Below are 22,037 nucleotides of genomic sequence, written 5' to 3' on the forward strand. Positions count from 1 at the left end.
AATAAATTTCTTTCCATATTAACCCAAAAATACCATTTGTATTTCCTCTTTTTTCCCTATTTCAAGAATTTCCCATTGTTGCCTCTCTGTTCATATTTTCTGAGCAGCAGAAAAAATAAAACTCTTTAATTTCCCCATATTCCTTAATATTTTGTGGTTTTATAAATAATTGTTACAATTTTTTGAACTTCTTTTAGCTCTGATAATTTTCATCAATGGAAGCTGCGCCCTTTCTTTCTCACCAGTTTTTCTAGTATCAGGTATTCATTTTTCTTCATTTAGTTATCGACCCATTTAACAAAATTCTATCTTTTGATGTTTCATTTTATTAGAATTTTAATAAAGTTTGTGTTTTTGTCTTTGGTATTGCTGATTGTTAGCTCAAATTGTGTTCATATAACTGGAATTAACTGATTATAAGAAGTAATTAGATAAAAAAATGGACCTCAAATGATTTGGTATTGAAGCATTGTTAATTAGTACTCTTTCGTTTCAATTTATTTGTCTTTGTTTGGTTTTGATTTTATACGGAGTTTAAGCTTTTGAATCATGTGAGCGCAAAAATGCTCTTTAGTCTTGAAACATGTTAGGTAGAAAATTAGAATTAAAGAGTGTGTGATCTACTGGTAAATCAAAGAAGGAAAGAGGCATTTGCACTCAAGGGTGTGACTTACTGGTAAATGAAGTAGTTAAGAGACCTGATGATTCTTTCTATTTGTGCTAGCCTTGGTGGACAAAGTTATCTGGTACTTAAAGTTACCGTGGGAATAGTTGATTTTATACAGCAAGGGTCTTTTGGAAACAACCTTTCGACTCCGTAAGGTAGGAGTAGGTCTGTGTACACTCTACATTCTCCAGACCTTGTAGGATTTCACAGGATATATTGTTGTTGTTGTTTTAGTTGATTTTATATCTTTTTTCTAAGTTCAATGTGTTTATCTAGTTGTTTGGTAGTGAGTTCATTATTTATGTATCCACATATTTTAAAAAATATATACAGAAAATGCACCTCAATATGTAAGCTTGACTTTGGATATGGTGGCTTTTTTATTTCACTAGGGCTAGTTAAGGATTTTTAACATGGGTGTTGCTTTTCTTTGTAATGTGATTGCAGGTTGTTTAGTCTATTGTAGATATGGAGGATACAGGGCAACTTAAAAGGGCATTAATAGATGCCACAGCGGGAGCAGTTTCTGGAGGTATATCGAGAACTGTAACCTCACCTCTCGATGTAATCAAGATCAGATTTCAGGTGTATATTCTGTATATATTTAGTGCTGATTTAACTTTTGCGTTTGGGTTCATGAACTTGGCCATTGGGGCGTCTTATGCAGTGACATTAAACGCGTATAGTACAACGTTAATTTTCACAACTAAGGAAGCTTTTTGTATTTCTTTAGTCAATCTCGTGGCTCACGGGCATGTAGTTGAACTTCCACATTGTAGTATAGTAGCATGTTCGGCCAAGCTTATGTAATCTACTTATTTTAGACTTATACATTCTTTCATTTAAATGTGATGATGCTGGATTTTGTTGTTAGCCTAGTTACTGAAGGTGGCTTTAGATGATGATCTCGAGCCTTTAAGAAGAATGTCAGTTATTTTTCTTTTGTGCTTTCTCAAAACACACACTCTATCTCTCTCTTTACAACAACAGCATACCCAGTATAGACCCACAAGTGGGATCTAGGGAGGGTAGGATGTACGCAGACGTTACCCCTACCTTTATTGGGTAGGGAGGTTGTTTCAGCATAGACCCTTGACTCAAAAGAAAAGTTTTCGAAGCTGGGAAAATATTCTCTCTCTCTGTGCATTATTTTATTCTATCCTCCATCTCTTGCTTGATTGTACATCAGGAGCTAAATTCTTATTTACCAACGTTTCAGGTCCAACTGGAACCCACTAATCAGTGGGCCTCGCTTCGGAATTTTGTGCATGGAACTTCTAAGTACACTGGGATGCTGCAAGCTACTAAGGATATACTCAGGGAAGAAGGCTTAAAGGTATTTGTTATTTTTGTCATGAGAGTTTTGGAAATCTTGCTCAGATACTCGAGGCTTGCATTTGAGGCTGATTCTATTTTTTTCTCCATTGCCTATTAGTCTTTATAGAATAAACACCGTGCTATATGACTTTTTGTTGGAACTTTGTTCTCATAAATATGAGATGTTCATTTCAGCTCTCTTCTGATATCAACTTTTGTTTTGTTATAGAAATTGTGGAGACATGGTTGATAGTATTTGTTGCTTAATTTTACGGTCAAGCTTGTGGCTTTGTTCTTCCCGACTAATTCTAGCAATGACAAGTCTGACGACGCAAACATTTGAAAAAGTAATCTGCTTATTTGAATACTCGATTCACTCAAAAGCAAAAAGTAAATGGTGACGTCTTTTCTAACATAGTAACCAATGTAGGCCTTGCAACACTAAAAGTCTAACATGGGTTCTTCCAAGTGCTAATTCCTATGTTCTTCATCTAATAGTGTGTGTTGGCCCACCAGGGGGGGGGGGGGAGGGGGAGGGGGAGAAGGAAGTAGTTTGTAGTTAATTATTTTAGCAGTTGATGTCTTTCAAACTTGATGCTAGTTCTGGTAAATTCATTTTGGTTGCACATATCCATTCTTGCCACAGGGCTTCTGGCGGGGTAATGTTCCAGCTTTGTTGATGGTTATGCCATATACTGCCATACAATTCACAGTGTTGCAGCAATTGAAAACTTTTGCTGCTGGTTCTTCAAAAACAGGTTTGTCAGAATACTCGTCCCTGATATAGAGGAAGACAAATAGGATAGCATTTGAAGGGGGTAGAAAATTACTTCCTATGGCTGAGATCACTTTCTACTGTTTTCATTAACTTTTGATGCACAGGTGAGATCTTAGGTAGCATAGATGGCTAGGTGTCAATCGTAGATAACCATATTTTTGTAAAGGTTCTGTCCTTTGTTATAGGACTTCTAATCTGATTTTCTTGTTACATCAATATTATTCATTCCTGCCTGGAGATAACAACAATATACCCAGTTAAATCCCACAGGGTGAGGTCGTGGAAGGGATGTAAGCAGACCTTACCCCTTCTTTGTGGGTAGAGAGGCTGTTTCCAATAGATCCTCAGCTTTGAAGATCATCCCCCTAGGTATTGAAAGTTATGCATAACATGTCTGATGTCCCTGACTGTGTGTTATTCATTGTGATTTGAAGCATTTCACTTCTCGTGAGATCTACAAATTTCTGCACCTTTTGTGGTGTTAAAAATATTTTTTTTAGGTGTTACATCTCATCAATGATCTTCCTTGAATCTGATGTAGTTATTTTAATGTTAAGACAACGCTCTTCACAGCGTTTTGTGCAAACCGTAGGCAAGCCTTAGCATTTGATGGTTTGACTGTTTTGTATGATGCAGAGGATCACATCAATTTGAGCCCTTATCTTTCTTATATCAGCGGAGCATTAGCAGGATGTGCAGCTACTGTTGGTTCATATCCATTTGATCTCCTGAGAACCATTTTAGCCTCCCAAGGGGAGCCAAAGGTAGTTGGCACGTCTTTTGTAGGTTCCAAGATATTCTGTGATGCGCCCTCACATATGTAACCTGTATTTTCTGCTGCTTTATCTTGCAATTTGATCATGAAAGTTGATTAACCAAAACTTTTTTGTTTAATCATGTTTTCTTTTTTTTCTTCTTAAAAGTTGGAAAAGTTGACAAATTAAACTTGTAGATAGGTCGTGTCTGCGTCTCCACTCTTTGTTCTTTGGTGTTGAGATAGTTCAGTCATCCTTCCTCAAGTAAGAGGTCATATAAATGTGGTGAAACATGATAAGCCATCTAACAAATCAAGAGACATTACTATTTAAAAGATAGGGGGATACATCAAGTACTTTGTAAACAACCATTGGTAAGTGTAGAAGCATATTTCATCAATTCTATAAGTTAAAATCCGAGTAAAAAATATTACAACTTTTACACAGTGTCAGAAGTATCAATTTGACATAAAGCTGCAAAATGTATTTTTTTTCCAATTTTCTCAATATGAGTTACCTTTCCAATGCGTCACTTAAGGTAAGAATTATACCTTTTTCCTTATTTTCATCATGACATTGCCTTTTAGAAGGTTAGCAAATTCGGTCAATAGTTTTTTGCGAACCAAAGGCCAAATAAAGCGCTGACACCTATGTTTAAGGGACATAGTAAGATGTTTTAGTATATACTATTTCTAAATGTCTATTGATGAAGATTTCATGAGATTGATTCTTATGCCAATGTTCAGATTTATCGAAACATGAGGTCTGCATTCATTGACATATTCAGAGCTCGGGGTGTTCCAGGACTCTATGCTGGATTGACACCTACACTAGTTGAGATTGCTCCATATGCTGGTTTGCAGTTTGGAACTTATGATACGTTCAAACGCTGGATGAAGGTAAATCTTTTAGTCCCTCCAAATTATATTCATTACGATGCTCTTTTTGTCTTGGTCTTGGCATGTTTGATACGTGGTTGTGATTTTTGGGCCATTGGGATAATGGTGCCCGTGAATGGAACTCTATTAGAGGGTTACTTGTTTAACTTACCAATCATGATGGTAACATGCAAGATATAATCTAACCAAGAATTGCCAGATTTTAAACTGGTTATCCCTTTCTTCCACTTGCTTTTGTTTGAAGGGAATCCACTCACTCTGTAGCAGTCATTACTGCATCTGAGACTGGAAAATCCATCCATTAATCAACTACGCCTCAGTCCATGGGTGGGGTTCAACGAGAGGTAGAGGCAGGCCCCGAAGAAGTTTTGAGAAGAGGTGATTTTATAGGACATGGCACTAATTAAGCTTATTGAGGACATGACTTTGGACATGAGGGGGTTCAACGAAAGGTAGAGGCAGGCCTTGAAGAAGTTCTGAGGAGAGGTGATTTTATAGGACATAGCACTAATTAAGCTTATCGAGGACATGGCTTTAGACATGAGCATATGGAGGTCGTGAATCAGGGTAGAAGGTAGTCGAGGGTTGTCTCAATCCCCTGCTCGAAGGCTTGATGGGTAGATAGTATTTGAATTGATTATTCGTGTAGTTTCTTGTTCTTCGATCACTTGCTACAAGTTTACATGACGTTAAAGTTTATTGTAACAGTTGTTTGCGCAGTTATTTAGGCTTACTCAATTTGGCCTAATCTTTTGTAGGCCTGGAATCGTCTTAATCTTCTGACTCAAGCCAAGGTGATGAGTTTATTTCTAGCTTTCAGCTCTTCATCTGTGGTTTAGGTTCTGGAACATGTGCTAAAGCTGTCTGCCATCCTCTTGACGTGGTTAAAAAGAGGTTCCAGGTAAATTTCCTTCTTCGTTTTTCTCGTGCGTTGGTACAATCATCAGGTTAAAAATTACTAAATGAGACTTGAGACATGTAGGGACTTGACCATATTAGTCTGTTTGTCAATAACTATCGAATTCTGACACCATTAGCACTCCTGTTATCGTCATGGATTTTGAGAATAAATGTGGCTTCTCGTGTTAGCTACTTATTTCTTGTTCCCATTGTGTATGCTTCTCTCAAACCAAATATTTCTTCAAGATTATCCTTATCATCATTAAAGGGGAGCCTTTCATAACTGTTAAAGTAGTTGCTATGTACCCAGGAGGTCACGGATTCGAGCTGTGGAAACTGCCTCTTGCAGAAATGCAGGGTAAGGCTTCGTATAATAGATTATACGGACCCACGCTCGCGCATAGCGGGAGATTAGTGCACTAGGCTGCCTTTTTTTTTAATTATTTCACATCATTATAAGCATCAATAAAACGAATGAATAGATGCAAACTTATTGCATATTGGACCTCGGGGTTCAATTGACCTTGTGTCTCAAGTCACAAGTTCGAGCTAAGTCCCGTATTTAAGTGAATAAGGGTAGAGGGTGGGACCACATTCTCGATATCCATAGGCTTGGTTGGCTCCAGACAAATTTCTCGATATAGTGTGAGCTTCTGATATTCAATCACATACAGAACTGTTATTTCAGACCAGCTAATGGACTACTACCATATCTCTTTTTCAGATTGAAGGACTACAGAGGCATCCAAGATACGGGGCTCGACTCGAGCCTCGTGCCTATAAAAATATGTACGATGGGGTCCGCCGGATCTTGTTAGAGGAAGGTTGGGCAGGACTATATAAAGGTATTGTCCCATCAATTGTTAAAGCAGCACCTGCTGGTGCTGTAACATTTGTTGCCTATGAATGTACATCAGACTGGCTTGAGTCCATTTTGACTTAAAAAACTGCTCTGTTCTTTTCCTCTCTATTTGGTTCTAATCCTACTTTTAGAGAATTCGACGTGCATTACTGAGATTTTGGAAGACTCCTAGCAACATGAGTAGTGTCCATCTTCTTACGTCTATTAGTGACGTTTTGGAAGAGTCGTAGTTATCATATTGCCCAATAGAGATGGATTTAGCATACAAATACTATGTTATATGCTAAATCCGTCTCCATTGTTAGGCAATATGATAGATAAACTAGGCATCTAAATACTAGTAAATAAACAAACACATCCATATAAATAAGTGTAAATTTTAGGTTTAGTGAATAGAAAAATTATATTTGTATGCTATAACTATAATGTGCATAATTCGAATACTTTTATTAATATATGTGGTATTTTTCAGATTTTAAGATATAAACAAGTTATTCTTTAATCGTAATTTTTTTTAATGTTTTTAATTATTTTGAATTGTTATTGTTGTGACTTAGATGACAAATTGACAATACTTTAATTTTAAGTAGTTTGAATCATATAAATTAAAATAAGAGAGTAAAGATTTTTTCCATAAAACAACCATCCACACTATAAAGAAACAATATAGTATATATAAACATAACAACAAGTGCATAAACTAAATATAAAAAATTAAAACAAACTTCATTTCATTAAAAAACTAAGAGAAATATTCCAACACCAATACTATAGTCTAACATTCATGCAGATTATAATTAAATCACTAAATCCAAACTCTTTTAAAAAAAAAAAGAACTCTAGTTTTGCTATTAATCATCTCAAAAATTAAAATTACTAAAGAAATTTAAAAAAATTCTTTACCACCACCACCATTATTAGGTTTTGGCATTTTAACAAAAGAAGCAATAAAAACAATAATAAGTATGTTGCGTAAATACCCATTTGATAATAACCACAAATAAAAATAACAACCCGAACCCACCCACGAAAAACAAGACCTCGTCCATTGCTAGATGACGATCAGGGTTCAGGGTTCAGGGCTCGGGAATAATGTAGCAGATAATAACAATGTTGAATTGTGTGTGTTGGAGGTGTTACGCATGTGAGACTATATATAGGTGGAGTATGGATTTTGGCTTCGATCCTCTCGTTATATTTTCTCTTCATTTCGTCAAGTACATATCTAGATGAGAGATATGTATACTGTTTAATTTTTAATGATCAAGATTATATAATAATAACAAATATTATAACCATAATTAAATAAACAATTTTTGGAAAATTATTTTTCAAATTTGGTAAGAATAAGATATTCCCTACAAAAATTTTGAAATACATTAATATCATTGATTTTTGTGATACTCAAATTTTTCTCTGGGTATTTTTCAAATTCTGAATTTTTCTCTTTTATTTTTTATTTTAACAGTTAATATGTTTTTTCCTCTTGGCAAGAAAGTTATTGATTTATTTGCTTGCCAAAGTTAATTTTGAAAATTTTCCTATATTATAAGATAGTAAATTAAGGTCTCCGATTCTGATTTGCAATTTACCAAAAATAAGGATAATATATTAAGATATAGTCTGTGTAATTTACCAAAAATAAGGATAATAAATTAAGATATAGTTTGATAAAAGGATTTATTTTATATATATATGGACTGTGTACATATTTTTTATAATTAAGTAGGACATAATTTTGTTAAAAATAATTAATTAACTTTTGTAAAGAGATTTATATGTAACTAATTGATAATAAGTAATATTGATTGGGTAAATATGTTATTTACCATCAAAATGTATGGAATTCTATATTTAGACAAATTATATTGTAAAAATTGATTCTGAACTTCGTATTTGTGTGTGAGAATGACAAGTTGTAGGTCACATTTATCTATAGGTTTGTGATTGATAAAGTGTTTAATTCACAATTGATAAATTTTAAGATAAGGATCGAAATGGTCAATTGAAGATAAAATTTCTTGTCGACTCTCTGTAAGATATTACTCGTTTTGTGAGGACTTCCAATCACATCGTAAGCTAAATCGGTGCTGCGAAATCATTAATGGGCTTATGGGCCTAATGTTTTTGAAAGGTAAATGGACCAAATATCCGAATAGGCCCTTTTGAGCCCACAAGCCCAAATGTTACATTTCTTAGCAAGGGGTTAATGGGCTAATGGGCCTACTCCTTTGGAAAGGGAAATGGACCAAATATCCGAATAGGCCCTTTTGAGCTCATAAGCCCAAATGTTCATTTCTTAGCAACGGTTTAAGGCGGAGTCGGAATTTCATATATAATGGGATTTTGAATTATTTTAGAAAAAATCATAAATACATAACTTAAGATATCATATTTTCAAATTTTTCTATCATTTAAAAAAATTTAAAAAAATCCTTACTCGAATACATCCTTATCCTCTCAATAATACATTCTTATCCCCTCTCAGATACACAAATTTTCTGATGTATCCTAGATCTTATAATCTTAAGGAGTTTTTGTAATTTAGGATATGAATATGATGTAATTAGCTTTTAAGGCTATATAATTCAGATAATCTTTTATGATAGTTAGAACAAATTGATTTTTTTTTTTAAATGAGATATTTTTGTAGACCATTTTTACTCTTCAATAGGCAAAATCAATGGATAAATTTTAATTAGCAACCAATGAATATTTTCTCACTCCCCCCCCCCTACCCCCCCACCCACCCAAAAAGAAAAAAAGAATACCCCCAATTTTAGATGAAGAGCCAAAAAAAATTGGTACCTACAACATTGGGCATAACTGACCACAAATATATGTTCAAGATCAAGATTGAGCTTTCCACGTGGCAAAAGATTATTGGCTATTAACCCTTTGTTTAGATAAGAAAATAGATAAGACATTACCAATGGCAATTCACTACATTTTTTTGTTCCATTACATACATAACATTTATTTTTAACACTAACCAAACCATTCCTCTTAGCTCAAAAAATCAACTAGTAGTATATTGAGTTGATCAAATGGCTTCCATGACAATGACAACCTCCTTGGCCGGCGGTTCGATCGCGGCCCTGACCAAAGCCCCGGCCGCGACCCGTGGTGCTAGGGTTGTTATGGTGAAAGCAAGTTCTCACGTGTCTGAGGGAGAAAATGTTGTAATGAGCAACAAGAAGGAGATCAACAACAACAACGGTGGTCGTAGGGAGTTGTTCTTTGCCATGGCGGCCGCTGCCGCATGTTCTGTGGCTGGGGCCGCCATGGCAGACGATGAGCCGAAGCGCGGCTCACCGGAGGCCAAGAAGAAGTACTTTCAAGTTTGTGTCTCAAATCCTACTGCTAGAATTTGCCGCAATGCAACTTAGAAGGGCAAGTGTTTTGTCTATTTAATCATTTCTTGTACTTATTATGCTATGGTTTTAATTAATGTGAAAAAAATGAAAAAAAAAATAAAACATTGTAAAACTTTATCATGCAAATTTAGTATTTCAATTCCCCTTTTATTCAAATTTTGCTACGTATATGTGTGTATATTGGTGCACAATTCGAGACTCATAATAATTACAACAAAAGAATTATGTGATAATTAATATCAATTTCCTTACTAAATCATAAATTTAGACGAAAAGTTAGATAAATTTGTTTAAATAAAGTCTATTTTGATTATTCTTCTATCTAGAAAATATAACATTGCTCAACGAAGTTGAATCATATTTTCTTTTCAAGTAGATTCAGTCAATTTTTTTTTACGAGGCTTAATTATATCTCTGCTTGTCCGTCTAGTTAATTGAATTTGTTTGCTAATTCATCCTAATCCATTGATATTTGGATTATCAATGAAATTTTTTTATTTGGTTATAAAATTTATTCTGGAATTTACTTTTCTATACCATATGATTATTATAATTGTTTGAAATCAATCAATAATAAATACCATGTTACTATTGGAAACAATTCAAAAATTAATAGCCATCTAAATACCATATTAATAGACCAAGTGTAAATATTACATTAATTAAACTAATAAATGATTAATATATAAAAAAAATTAATCCTTTAATAAAAAGCATAATACACTATTTCAAAAAAAAAAAAAAACTTCATTTTTTCTCAAATCTCCAATGAATAAATTTGGTTGGAATTTGGCATTTTCCCCCCATTATTGCTCTCTAAAAATTCCATTGCTGCTGATTTTTTATTGAAATTAATAAAACCATAGCCCAATGATTCTCCATTTTCTTCATCTCTAATCACCACCACAGAAACAAGCTGCAAAAAAAAAAAATATAGAAAAAAAGATTATTATTATACTTGCAAGTTTGAAAATAATATACACGAATATGAATAATTAATTTTTTTTTTATCAAAAAAAATAAATTTACCCTTTTATATCTATAGCAACACTTGTAATATAGATAATTCTCATCCATCCAGTCTTGCAAATTATTAACCTTCATAGAGAAATCTTGATATTCTGCAAATACAAAAAAATTAATAATGGTAAGATAAAAAGAAGATTCGAGTAATAACCAGAACTCTCGATTCAAACTATGGATAAGAAATATGATCGACTTAGTTTAGAAATGGGGCATGTGAAGACTAAATAATGCATATGGTAAATTTTTTAAAGTGATGCATTCATATTCAAGAAATTTTAAATCTGTCAATTTTATCTCTCAAAATCTGAAATGTTAATTCAGAATAATTAGATTCTGGATCAGGTATCAGAATAATGGATGTAAAGAGACAATAAATAATAACAAAAATAACATATGAAATCAAAAAAAATATTTTAAAAAGCTGAAATTAATTACCTGAGATTCTTGGCACATAAGGGGCAAGTTGAAAAATATCAACTTTGTAACTAGAGTTGATTTTTTCCCATATTTTAGCTTGATAATGAAAAATATTTCCACAACTTATTTCCAATAATGATAAAGTCATGTAATAAATTGCACCAGCAGTAGGTTCAAAATTAAGATTTATAATTTTCAATATTCTTAATTTTGATGAATCTTCCATTTTTTCATTGTATTTATTAACTGCAAAAACAGCTGCTTTTTTTGCCTTTTCAAAAATTGCAGATTTTTCATCAATTTTTACTATTCCACAAGGTATTTCCCTTCCATAATTGTTTGTCACGTAGAAACCCTACATATAAAAAAAAAAAGAAGAGGAAAATTTAGTATTCGATAGATATAATTATAATAATCAATAAGAATAAAAAATTAAAAAAAATGATTTAGATTATGAACGTGTTAATATGTGATTATAGATAGTTATAATGTTCAAGATATAGTTAGATTAAAAGAGATAATAACAATAACGAAATAATATACCAAGTACTGATACATTATAATTAAACATTCAATAAAAAACATCATAAAACAACAATAACACGATAAATAATCATAATGACGAAGAAATGTAGTTATTATAAGTTATAAAATTTAATCCATTATAAAACCTAATTAAACGTCGAAAACCTTATTGGAAAATTGAGGTAATTAATTAATTAATTAGAGATTAGTAATACCTGGCTTTCAATTACATCTTCTAAATATTCTCTATGCTCAAAAGTATAAGTTGCCATGATATCGATGATTATTTTCAAAATTATTTGTGAAGAAGAAAGTGTAGAGGTAAATAAAAAGTAATATTTATTTATAACAAAGAACCATATATTTATATTAATAATAAACAATTATGTGATAAACCCGATGTTAACAAGGATTTGGAAGAAAGAAAAATTAATTATGTTCTAATCCTTTTATGATTTCAAATTTAGTTGATATTATAGGTAAAACAAAGGATTCCTATTCGAATTAGAATTATAAGTTGTTAAGATTTGTTGTTTTAAAAATATTAATTTAATTTTGTTTGATTAAGATTTATTAATTTAGATTTTCTAGCGTAGTTTAATTTAATTTCTTATTATTATAAATATGAATTTTGCTAATTATTTTCAATATATAGAAATTTACAACAAAGAAAGTTTTATAGGTGAATAGAGAAATTTGAAGCAAGATTAAAAAACTATGAGATTATAAAAAATAATTTCCCTTCAACTCCAAAATTAAAAATAAATAAATTATTTAAATACGTAATAACATTTTTTTTTTAAAAAAACATTTCCCTCTATTTCTATAGTTCTTTTCTGTCCTGTTCTTTTGCTAAGGGCTTATAATAATCATATTTTATTAATATTATCGAGTATTTAAGTAATAAATTCAAATTTATAGGTTAATTATAGATTAAAAACATTACAAACGCAGAGTTTAGTATATATTTCTTTATATAATGTGATGTTTAGTTTTTTGGGTGATAATAATTAAATAAAATAAATGGTAAATACGTTAATTTTTTTCACTTTTGCATAAACATAAGATTTTCACTTCTCGTTGAATTCATTTTAATGAATGGAGATAATTATCGTAGTTGAGGTTAGAGTAATAATTAAAATCGTAAGTGGTGATAATCAACAAACAATAATAGCATACAATTATAATATCGTCGATATATAACAATATACAATCATCTTTATAGAAATTCTTCAATGAAAGGATAGTTTAGTACACATATTTTTTCATATGATAATTTCGGAAATGAATATAAATAATCTATCATAATATAAGAATTAGTGATTGCGTTTACGGCTTGAACGCCGTGACTTTAAAAAAAAAAATTAGTGAGAAGAGTGTTAAAACGCCATCGTTAAAGTACTCCACCAATGGCTGCCGAGCTCCATTACCAACTCTAAGAAATACTCTTCATTGGCCCAAAGCTTCATAGTCTTCTCACTATACAATCAGTTAGCCACTGCAAATCTCGTTCGATTCATACAATTTTTGCTGTGTATTGAAAATTAATGCTGATTTAGATTTAGTTTTCGAATTGCGTATTTTGGTGAAGGAAAATGGAATTACGATTTCAATTCGTTTTTTTACTCTCTTGTATCTTCTGCATATCTTCAATCGATAGATCTGTGTCTCTTCCTTCTTTAGTCAACCTCGGAATTGCCCCGGAAGGTTCGTATTCATTTGTTGAACACCCATTTCTGTATTTCAATTTTTCCGTTAAGAATAGTGATGTATATTGGTGTTTAACGGGATTGCTGATGACCCATTTCGTGATTTCGGGGTTTTATGCTTTTGGTTTTTTGATGGAAGTGAAGATGACCCATTTCGTGATTTTGAAATTTTCTGTAGAAATGTTTGTTAATTATGGTGTTTTGATGGAAGTGCAGATGACCCATTTGTGATTTTGTTAACATTTGATTGATTGCAGATGAGAATTATTACAAGGGTTTATCATCTGGTGCTATAAATTGTAAAGATGGGTCGAAGAAATTCACCAAGGCTCAGCTCAATGATGATTTTTGTGACTGTCCAGATGGGTCTGATGAGCCAGGTCTGTGTGTATTTTCCCTATTGTTCTCTAGTTTCTTCTTGCTCGATTGTGTTTTGCAAAACTATGCATTTATGGTGCATTTCTGGGAGGTGGAGGTAAGGTTTGCGTGCACTTTTCCCTCCCTAGACCTACGATTATACTGAGTATGTTGTTGTTGGTGCATTGCAATCATTAAACTATTATTGAATTGTGCAACAACTAGAGTGACACTTCAATTTATTTAGTTTAGCTTTGTAAAGCTCCCATAATGTAGGCAGAGGTGGAGCCAAAATTTCAACTTTATGGATTGTGGATTTTGGAACAACTACTTCAAGTGCTAATGACTGGTTTTAAACTTGTAGCTGGGCTTCTACCTCTGCCCTGCATGCGGTAGCCTGATTTTTTATTAGTCCAAACATGTAAAAATATTTTGTTCGTGGTAGTGCTGAGACTGGAACCACTAGAAAGTAGGATCTCTACATGCTCTGAAATCCAACCGAATTGTGTGAACCACCTTATCTAAAAATGGACATGTTTATTGATTTTAGGTCCACAACACCATAGTTGGATTTGACTATATGAATTCTCTATATACATTATGCCCTATTGGACTCATCTCTTTCAAATACTAATAACTAGTCTTTTAGAAAATGAAGATTTATTCGCGGTGCAACATAGGAAAAAGCATGATAAGAGTTTCATCTTGGGTCGAACAATTTTGCCTTCCTTTTTATATATTAATATAATATGTGCATGTGTTTGAAAGTTGTTTGTCCTTGGTGATTGGTTTGCAGGAACTTCGGCATGTCCGAGCGGGAAGTTTTATTGCAAAAATGCAGGGCATGCTCCTCTCTTCATATACTCATCTAGGGTGAATGATGGCATTTGTGGTATGAATCATTGTATTCTTGTCTTTCCGTATAGCGTCTGATTAGAATCTTTTTCTACATCACAGTGCCTAGTTTGATTTGAAATAGTGCATTCTAACAGTAACTAAAAAGATATTGAATGACATTAATATGAAAGTGTTTTCTTTTTTCTTAAAAAGATGGTTATCCAAAAAGAAACGAAAAGAACAACAATATCTTGCAAAACACGTATCATTCAAATCCAGGACAAGCTAAGTTTCATAAAGTTTCAGTTCTTGAAGAATTCATTGTCAGTATAGGATATTACTTCTTAGATGAAGTTCTATTATTAAAAAGGATTTTACTTCTTACATAAATAGCCACTGTAGAATGATTATCATTGCCTTTGGACCATCGCTGACAGTCTTTTCTTGTCTATAAAATCATATTGATGTATATTTCATGTTTCTTAATATTGCTGGTTTACTTTTTTAAACTAGTAACTTATCTTAATGGCACAAATGAGCAGATTGTTGCGATGGGAGTGATGAGCATGATGGTAAAGTTAAGTGCCCAAATACATGTTGGGAGGTCGGCAGAGTAGCTAGAGATAAATTGAAGAAAAAAATTGCAACATTTCAGGAAGGTATAACTATAAGGAAGAAGGAGATCGAAGAAGCTAAACTTGCAATAGCAAAAGAGGAAACTGAAGTCTCTAAGCTGAAAAATGAGCAGAAGATACTTAAAGGGAGGGTTGAGCAGCTTCAGGGTAAGTTCTTTTCCCCTCAAGGAAGATTTTGTACATGAGAAGATTATCATCCCTAATTTATCAACAAAACAAGTACTCCAGATTGGGGTTGCTTTGCATACCTCTTGCAAAATGGTTCCTTCTGAGTTCTGATATCACTATTTTCTATGTCCATGGTACAAATGAAACAAGCATAAGTAGGAAAAAGAATGAACCTCATTTCCTACATTTCCTCTTTTTATGCTTGGGACTCCTAACTTGTAGAGTCATTTTTTTGTTTGCGATCAACAAGTTTTTTTCGGAATCCATGCTAAAAAGAATTGCCTCCATAGTGCCAGCCTAACCCTTGTGGGACTATAATGGGTTTTTCGTTGTTGTACTGTCAGCCTAGCAAAGAAACATTCCTTCTTCGGTGCTTCATGAATCCACAGGAAGTATATGGAACGTCATTGTCTCCCCTTCTCAAACTCTCTAATAGGACGATCTTACTGTGAAGTAATCATTTCTGTTACCAGCCTTTTTCAATAGTCTCTGCCCGCCATTGAGATCTTTTCCCTGAATAAGAGCTCAAGCAAGTCTGGAAGATATTTAACCATCCTGCAATCTTGCAATGTTCCTGAATATGAGGTCCTATACAATTCACGCTCTCTGCTCCCTGTATAATTAACAACTGGTTCCTTTTGATGGGAAGAGATACTAAATGTGGCGGAAATGCATAGCCCAATTGGTCATCCCCATTCGTTTCCAAGAACTTACTCTGGTATATATAGTACCTCTCCACAAGGCTACTCCACTTTATAAAACTCAGATTGTATTGTTATACATAACTTACTTGTTAATTTATAGGGAATATTCTGAGTAGATGCCTAAAAGCACCTGATCTGAGACCTTGTAGTGACTAGAAGGCTGTTATAATTCAATCAGTGTTATCAAAGGCGCGCTTTAAGCGCGGTTAAGCCCTGAAGCGAGGCTCAAAACATGTTGAGCGCTTCGCCTTGCTTTATGTGCGCTTCAGCGTAGTCATCAAGGTTCTAAGGCAAACTTTTCCTTGCCAATGAGCCTCTTATGAAGAAGTGACACTAAACAATTGATATTTCATTATATTATTAATTTTTTTCAATTTCTTTGGTCAAAAATGTGTAGTTCATGTTTATAATTATAAGTCTTGGACTAAACATATATATTTGTATTATATTCTCCCTTTGCGTCTGTTTTCATTAAAGCCCACCCTTTATTTGCGCTTTGCGCCTAAAGCCCCCAACGGATCTTAGAGCTTTTGAATTCAATAAGGTATTTTTTTTTTTGATGAAGAATTCAGGAAGGTATTTTCACCTATGCCAAGTAGAGCAACCTTCTAGACTAGTTAGTGTTATCCTTGTCACTTTTCTTGTTGTTCATTTTCTACAATGACATGTGAAAGGTCCAACGTTTGTGTAGTTTATGAGATTTTCACGCGCTAATATCTGATTCTCTTCTAGCAAGGTTCCAACAATTTGCTTCTAATAATTTCTCATAAGTTTTCACTTTTCTTGATCTAGACAAAAAAGAACAAATAGAGAAGGTTGAGGAGGAAGAACGGTTAAAGAGAGAGAAGGAAGAGAAGGAACGAAAGGAAGCTGATGATGCTAAGCTTGAGGCAAGCAAACTTGAGGAGAAAACTGAAGTTCACGAAGAAGCTGTGAAGAGTGACATCCACGATAAAATTGGCCTCCTGGAAGACTATCCTCCCTTAAAGGTTAATTATTTTTATGTTTATGGTTGTTACCTTATAGATGATGTTAAGCACACACTATAGTAGGCAAGGATATCAGAATATCTTATAGAAGTAGATACTGGAACTTGGGGAAAGAGTTCTGGTCTGCTGACTCCTTTTTTCCCTTCACATGTTTTTGCGCATTTGATTCTCCACATCTTTGTTGCACGCTAAATTGACCATTGTTTTTGGACTTTGTAGATGCCCAATATATCAAAAGCTCTTTACGATTCTAGAAAGTATGATTTTTCATGGGTATAAAACTTGGTACCCTTATGGTCTTACTTGATTCTTCCAAAGAACTGCTTATTAGTAGGTGGGTTACAAATTTTCCCCAGGCTTAGAAAAGGATTAGGAAAATTGATAAAGTTTTCCCTGGACCCCACTTGTGGGATTACACTAGGTATGTTTATAAAATTTTGCAACACATTGTGGGATGTGCGAATTTGGCTGCAGGAGAATTACTACTTTTGTTTTGATATTATAATTTTCACTTCCAAGAGAATATAATTGTGCGCTCTTCTGGAGATAATAATGCCCTTGAGCATAATAGAAAATATGGTCTATTAGAAAATATGGAACTGACTTTTAATGTTCGTATTCCAACATTATATATTATCTACAAGTTAGTGCTGTAAAGTCTCTTGTATGTTTTTTTATTTGGGTCAAAAAGAATAAGTCTCCTTTATGCATTTTCGCTGCTTGATCTAGTAATTATGTTATATATTTAAATCAGGATGTCGTAGAAGGCCATGACAAAGCTGCGGATGAAGAACAACACGATGACCATTCCGTGAAGGATGAGTTTCCGGTTGATGAGGTAGAGCAGGCGCCCGAGGATTCTTCTCAGGTTTGTTGTCTTTGAGAAGCCCAAGTTCCTTCCCATATGATACTGTAAAAAGTATTTGGTTTATCATGATTAACCATAATCTCATTTTGTATAGCATCCTGAGGTAAAAGAGGAGTCGTCCACCAACAACAATAAAGCTGATGTTAGTAGCAGAAATGAGGTACATTTATTGATTTAAAGCTATCATTCTTGCTCTATATCTATCTTCACTGTTTTTGGGTATGTTGTGAGCTACGTACTTATTATTTCAATTAGCTTGTCCGAATTTCTTTTATTCTAATATGAAATCCTTGCTCCTGATAAGTTTCTCCAGAAACAGTGTATTTTTTTTGTCAATTAAGTAATGAGCTATAATGCTAATATCCAATATGCGGTGAAGTACTAGGAAAAAGATGGTATTTGAATGAAATTGTGGTGCCACAGCGTGGAGGCCATTCTTTTAGTGTGCAAAACATCTTTTGATTCTCTGAGTTAGCAATTAGATGCATAAAAAACGAGGAAATGGAAATGAGGTCTATTCTCTTTTCTTTTATGTTTGTTTCGTGTGTACCATCACATGGAATAGATAGATACCATTTCCCACCGATACACAAAGCGGCTGCATTCTGAAGATGGCTGGTGCGGTCTAGTTGGAATAATAGATCTATCATCTCAGATCTTTCAAATTCTTGCTCTCAGGGAGGATACTGCACTTATATGCAGAACAGTACTTTTTACCATTACCTATAGCAAGATCTACTACCATTAACAAACTTTTAGCAGTTTGTGAAAGCATGCGCATGAAAAAAGAATTTGTATAACCAGTTCAATCCCCCAGCAGGTTTCTACTTTTTGTTGGGAGGCTAGAACTTTCCCTTAGATGGAACTTGGGTCTCAAGATCTTTCTTTTTAACTATAGAAGTACACTAGTAGTTTTACTTCAGGTCAAGGTTCCTAAGGATACCGTCTTAACCTCCTCATGATACTCTGGCTGAGCTAAATATCTTTCCACTTGCATTGAAGATCTTATCCTCATAAAGAATTGAAATGTGTAACTTGACCTTCTTTGAGCATAACTTGAAACTGGAAAGTTGAAGTTCAATTATTAGAGAAATGAATGTAATAACCACATTTCATCATTGAAATAACAGAAAATGCACTCTTATACATAGTTGACAGATGATCAAGCCACTATATATCTACTACGCAGAGACAGGTTTTAGTACTATCCAAAGGCACATTACTTTGAAGCAGGGCACAAAAAGTGGAAGCCTGCCTGCTATCATGCTTGATTGTGGTTATATATTGGTACTTCATGTGCAAAGGGCTAAAAACTTACGGAACTCGTCACTAATGGACACATAGCACTGAAAGTAGTTTAGGGCCTGACTGAGTAGTAGATTTGGGATTGAGGGGCGCAGGAGTAGGATTGTATAATTTGATTTTCCTAGCTTTGGAGTAATTGTTTGTACAAAATGATAATGCATAGGAAGGACCTAATTTCAGTGTGCATGTATTGCTGCCTTGTCTACTACTAAGGTGGCATGCAGATAATGGTTGCAGATTTTGTTCAATGGTGTTAACAACCTTACCCTTGTGACTCATTTTTATGTTTTTAGGAGAAAGATGCTGCTGAAAATATTGAGTCACTGTCAAAGGAAGAGTTAGGACGTGTTATTGGTTCTCGTTGGTTAGGAAAAAAGAGTGAACAGGAAACTGTGTCAGTTGGGGCTGGTACAGATAGTAACCATGATAACCATGATAACCATGATGAGGTGCCATCTGATACCCATGAAGAGGAGTATCATGGATATGATTCTGATGCTGATGACCGCAAGTATGATGACGATGATGAACACAAGTATGACGATGATGAACACAAGTATGACGATGATGACAATGAGGAACACGTTGAAGATTCTGTTGGAGAGGACCATGATTCAAGTTCTTCATATAAGTCCGAGTCTGATGACGATTCTGATTTTGCAGGTATGCTGGAAAGCAATTCTATTGCATTTGATGCCTACAGCTAGTAATATTTTAATATGTATTTTAATTATCCAGATACTACCACCACAACTAGTCCTTCCTGGACGGAGAAGATACAACAAACTGTAAAGAGAATTTTTCGGTCTGTCAATTTGTTCCAAACTCCAGTGAACATATCTGGTAGTAACTGAGGTTTCATCCAATTTTCTGCTCTTTATTTCTAATGAAAAGGAAAATGATGGATGTTGTTTTGTTTTTGCTCCCATAGATGCTGACCGGATACGCAAAGAGTACGATGAGGCAAGTGCTAAGTTGACAAAAGTCGAATCAAGGCTATCCAGCTTGAAGCAAAAGTTGAAACATGATTTTGGTACAGAAGTTCATGTGTTTGTCTTTACTAGCATTCTTCTATAACTTACCTTCACTAAGAAGGTGAATGATTTTGTAATGTTTATTGCTGACCCACTAGTTCTATTGCAGGACCAGAGAAGGAATTCTATTCATTCCATGGACAATGTTTTGAGAGCAAGGAGAACAAGTGATAAATTTTCCATTGTCTTGTTAACCTAAGTTTTGTTAACGTTTTACTTTTTAGGAATATATGTAATAAGTTATAATTCTTTAGCAGACACTAACAAATGTTTTTACTTAAGGTACACATACAAGATTTGCCCTTTCAAAGAAGCTACCCAAGTTGAGGGCTACAGCACAACTCGTTTGGGGTAGGTTGTTTAACATCTTAAGCATCTGCATTATCTGAGTCCTTCTGTAGAGCAAATTGTAGTTGATTGTCTCTGAAGTAGTAGGCAAGCATGACTTGTACTGCAAATATACTTCTACTATTCAGAGTTTCTGCACTTTGTTTTCCTCTCTTAAGTAAAGATATTCATGGCAGACCAATCATAGAGTTTCTGCAATTTGATTAGGTAATGTAAGAGACAGCTTATACATAAAGCTGGTCTAGTGAAACACAATTTCTATAACATTGGTCTTGTGGTAAGAGCACAATGCATGATATGTTAGAATAATTGCACGTCACAAGTTCAAACTTTGGATAAGGGTGGGGGGTTAGTCTAGTTATAAGAGTGCAACACGTGCTTGTTGATGTGTAGGTTAGCTGCATGTGAACGGGTTCAAATCTTACTACGGACAATAGCCTGGTGTTTAAAGTGAATAGGGGTGGGGGCTAATATCAATCGAGTTTAGAACCAAGGGCCAGTTGCCACTGTCCCTTGGGGGGATCTCTCAGTTCACGTAGTTCTAGGTTTGACATGTAGAATTATGGGCTGGGTTTCTCTTCTAGATCTTTATTTTTCTGCCTGAATGTTGCAAGTTCAGAACTCATTATACCTTCTTTTTTTCTTTTTCCCATGTGTCATCAAAGGAACTGGGATAAATTTGAGGATTCCTACAGAACTATGCAATTTACAAACGGCGACCACTGCTGGAATGGGCCAAATAGAAGTTTAAAGGTGAGGATACCTGACTAATGTGATTGTCTTTGTATCTGCAACATTCTTTATATTCCTCTTCCGCTCTCTAAATTGTTTTTAATTTGTACAGGTAAAATTAAGGTGTGGTTTGAAAAATGAGGTAACTGATATAGATGAACCGAGCCGCTGCGAGTAAGCATTTACCTGTGTTTGTGTACACAGAATTTTGCATGCTTTATGTGTTTAGTGGATTCTTGTACACTTTAATCTGACTTGGTAGATTGTTATGGCAGATATTTAGCATTTTTCTCTACACCAGCACTCTGTCTGGAAGAAAAACTGAAGGTGCTCTTCTGAACCTCTATATTGGCTCCCCACCCACCCACACAATCCTTGTAACAAATACTTAACTCCTATTGGGATTGTCTACTTATGATGAAATATATGTGATAGGAACTACAAGATAAACTAGATATGATGAATAAGGAGCAACCACAAGACCATGATGAACTGTGACCTCTCTGGTTAGGCCTGGCTTGGGAACTGTGACCATGATGAACTGTGATCTCGACTAATTCCACAGGATACTTGCACCTCAGGGGACGCAAAAATGGGCAAAGTGATCCATTGATATATTTTCTCAAGAACAGTATCAACATTTTTGAAGTCATACCCCATTTATATTTTTGCGATGTTGTTGCCAATCATATCATATTATACTAAAAGTGGATAGCTCCAAACTTCAAAGTTAAATTATCATTTTCTTTTATGTTAAATTATAATCAAATTAAATAGTAAATTTAATTTAGTATGATATTTTATTTATGTAATTTAGATTTAAAAGTC

The 22,037-nt window shown here is 34.0% G+C and overlaps 4 protein-coding genes across 5 annotated transcripts; 3 read left to right on the forward strand and 1 right to left on the reverse strand.

Moving 5' to 3' along the window:
* The first annotated feature begins 63 nt into the window (after positions 1–63).
* Positions 64–6,284, forward strand: LOC101258348 (mitochondrial thiamine diphosphate carrier 2-like). The gene is given in 9 exon segments (XM_026028690.2): positions 64–260; positions 1,115–1,252; positions 1,887–2,003; positions 2,631–2,742; positions 3,399–3,526; positions 4,264–4,416; positions 5,175–5,208; positions 5,211–5,317; positions 6,041–6,284. Coding segments are annotated over 8 exon segments (987 nt in total). The 5' UTR covers positions 64–260; positions 1,115–1,135; the 3' UTR covers positions 6,260–6,284.
* A 2,854-nt stretch (positions 6,285–9,138) lies between these two features.
* Positions 9,139–9,711, forward strand: LOC101258049 (photosystem II 5 kDa protein, chloroplastic). The gene has a single exon (XM_004252847.5). It carries the CDS (start codon positions 9,226–9,228, stop codon positions 9,565–9,567), a length of 342 nt encoding a protein of 113 aa, XP_004252895.1. The 5' UTR covers positions 9,139–9,225; the 3' UTR covers positions 9,568–9,711.
* A 467-nt stretch (positions 9,712–10,178) lies between these two features.
* LOC112940456 (uncharacterized) lies at positions 10,179–11,935 on the reverse strand. The gene is made up of 4 exons (XM_026028655.2): positions 11,739–11,935; positions 11,017–11,353; positions 10,585–10,676; positions 10,179–10,471 (listed from the first exon to the last, which is right to left on the reverse strand). The coding sequence occupies exons 1-4, from the start codon at positions 11,793–11,795 to the stop codon at positions 10,313–10,315; spliced, it is 645 nt and encodes a 214-aa protein (XP_025884440.2). The 5' UTR covers positions 11,796–11,935; the 3' UTR covers positions 10,179–10,312.
* An 822-nt stretch (positions 11,936–12,757) lies between these two features.
* LOC101257751 (glucosidase 2 subunit beta) lies at positions 12,758–22,034 on the forward strand. Of its 2 annotated transcripts, XM_004252846.5 has the most exons (16): positions 12,758–13,230; positions 13,490–13,612; positions 14,386–14,481; positions 14,969–15,208; positions 16,726–16,922; positions 17,677–17,790; positions 17,885–17,950; positions 19,389–19,758; positions 19,834–19,938; positions 20,027–20,128; positions 20,239–20,296; positions 20,412–20,480; positions 21,143–21,230; positions 21,322–21,383; positions 21,485–21,536; positions 21,645–22,034. In XM_004252846.5, exons 1-16 carry the CDS (start codon positions 13,119–13,121, stop codon positions 21,705–21,707), a joined length of 1,917 nt encoding a protein of 638 aa, XP_004252894.1. In that variant the 5' UTR covers positions 12,758–13,118; the 3' UTR covers positions 21,708–22,034. The 2 variants fall into 2 exon arrangements, with proteins under 2 accessions (XP_004252894.1, XP_025884277.1); XM_026028492.2 differs by lacking the exon at positions 19,834–19,938.
* The last annotated feature ends 3 nt before the right edge of the window (positions 22,035–22,037 follow it).

The sequence above is a fragment of the Solanum lycopersicum genome, chromosome 12 (genome assembly GCF_036512215.1).
Source record: "Solanum lycopersicum chromosome 12, SLM_r2.1".
NCBI classification, from domain to species: Eukaryota; Viridiplantae; Streptophyta; class Magnoliopsida; order Solanales; family Solanaceae; genus Solanum; species Solanum lycopersicum.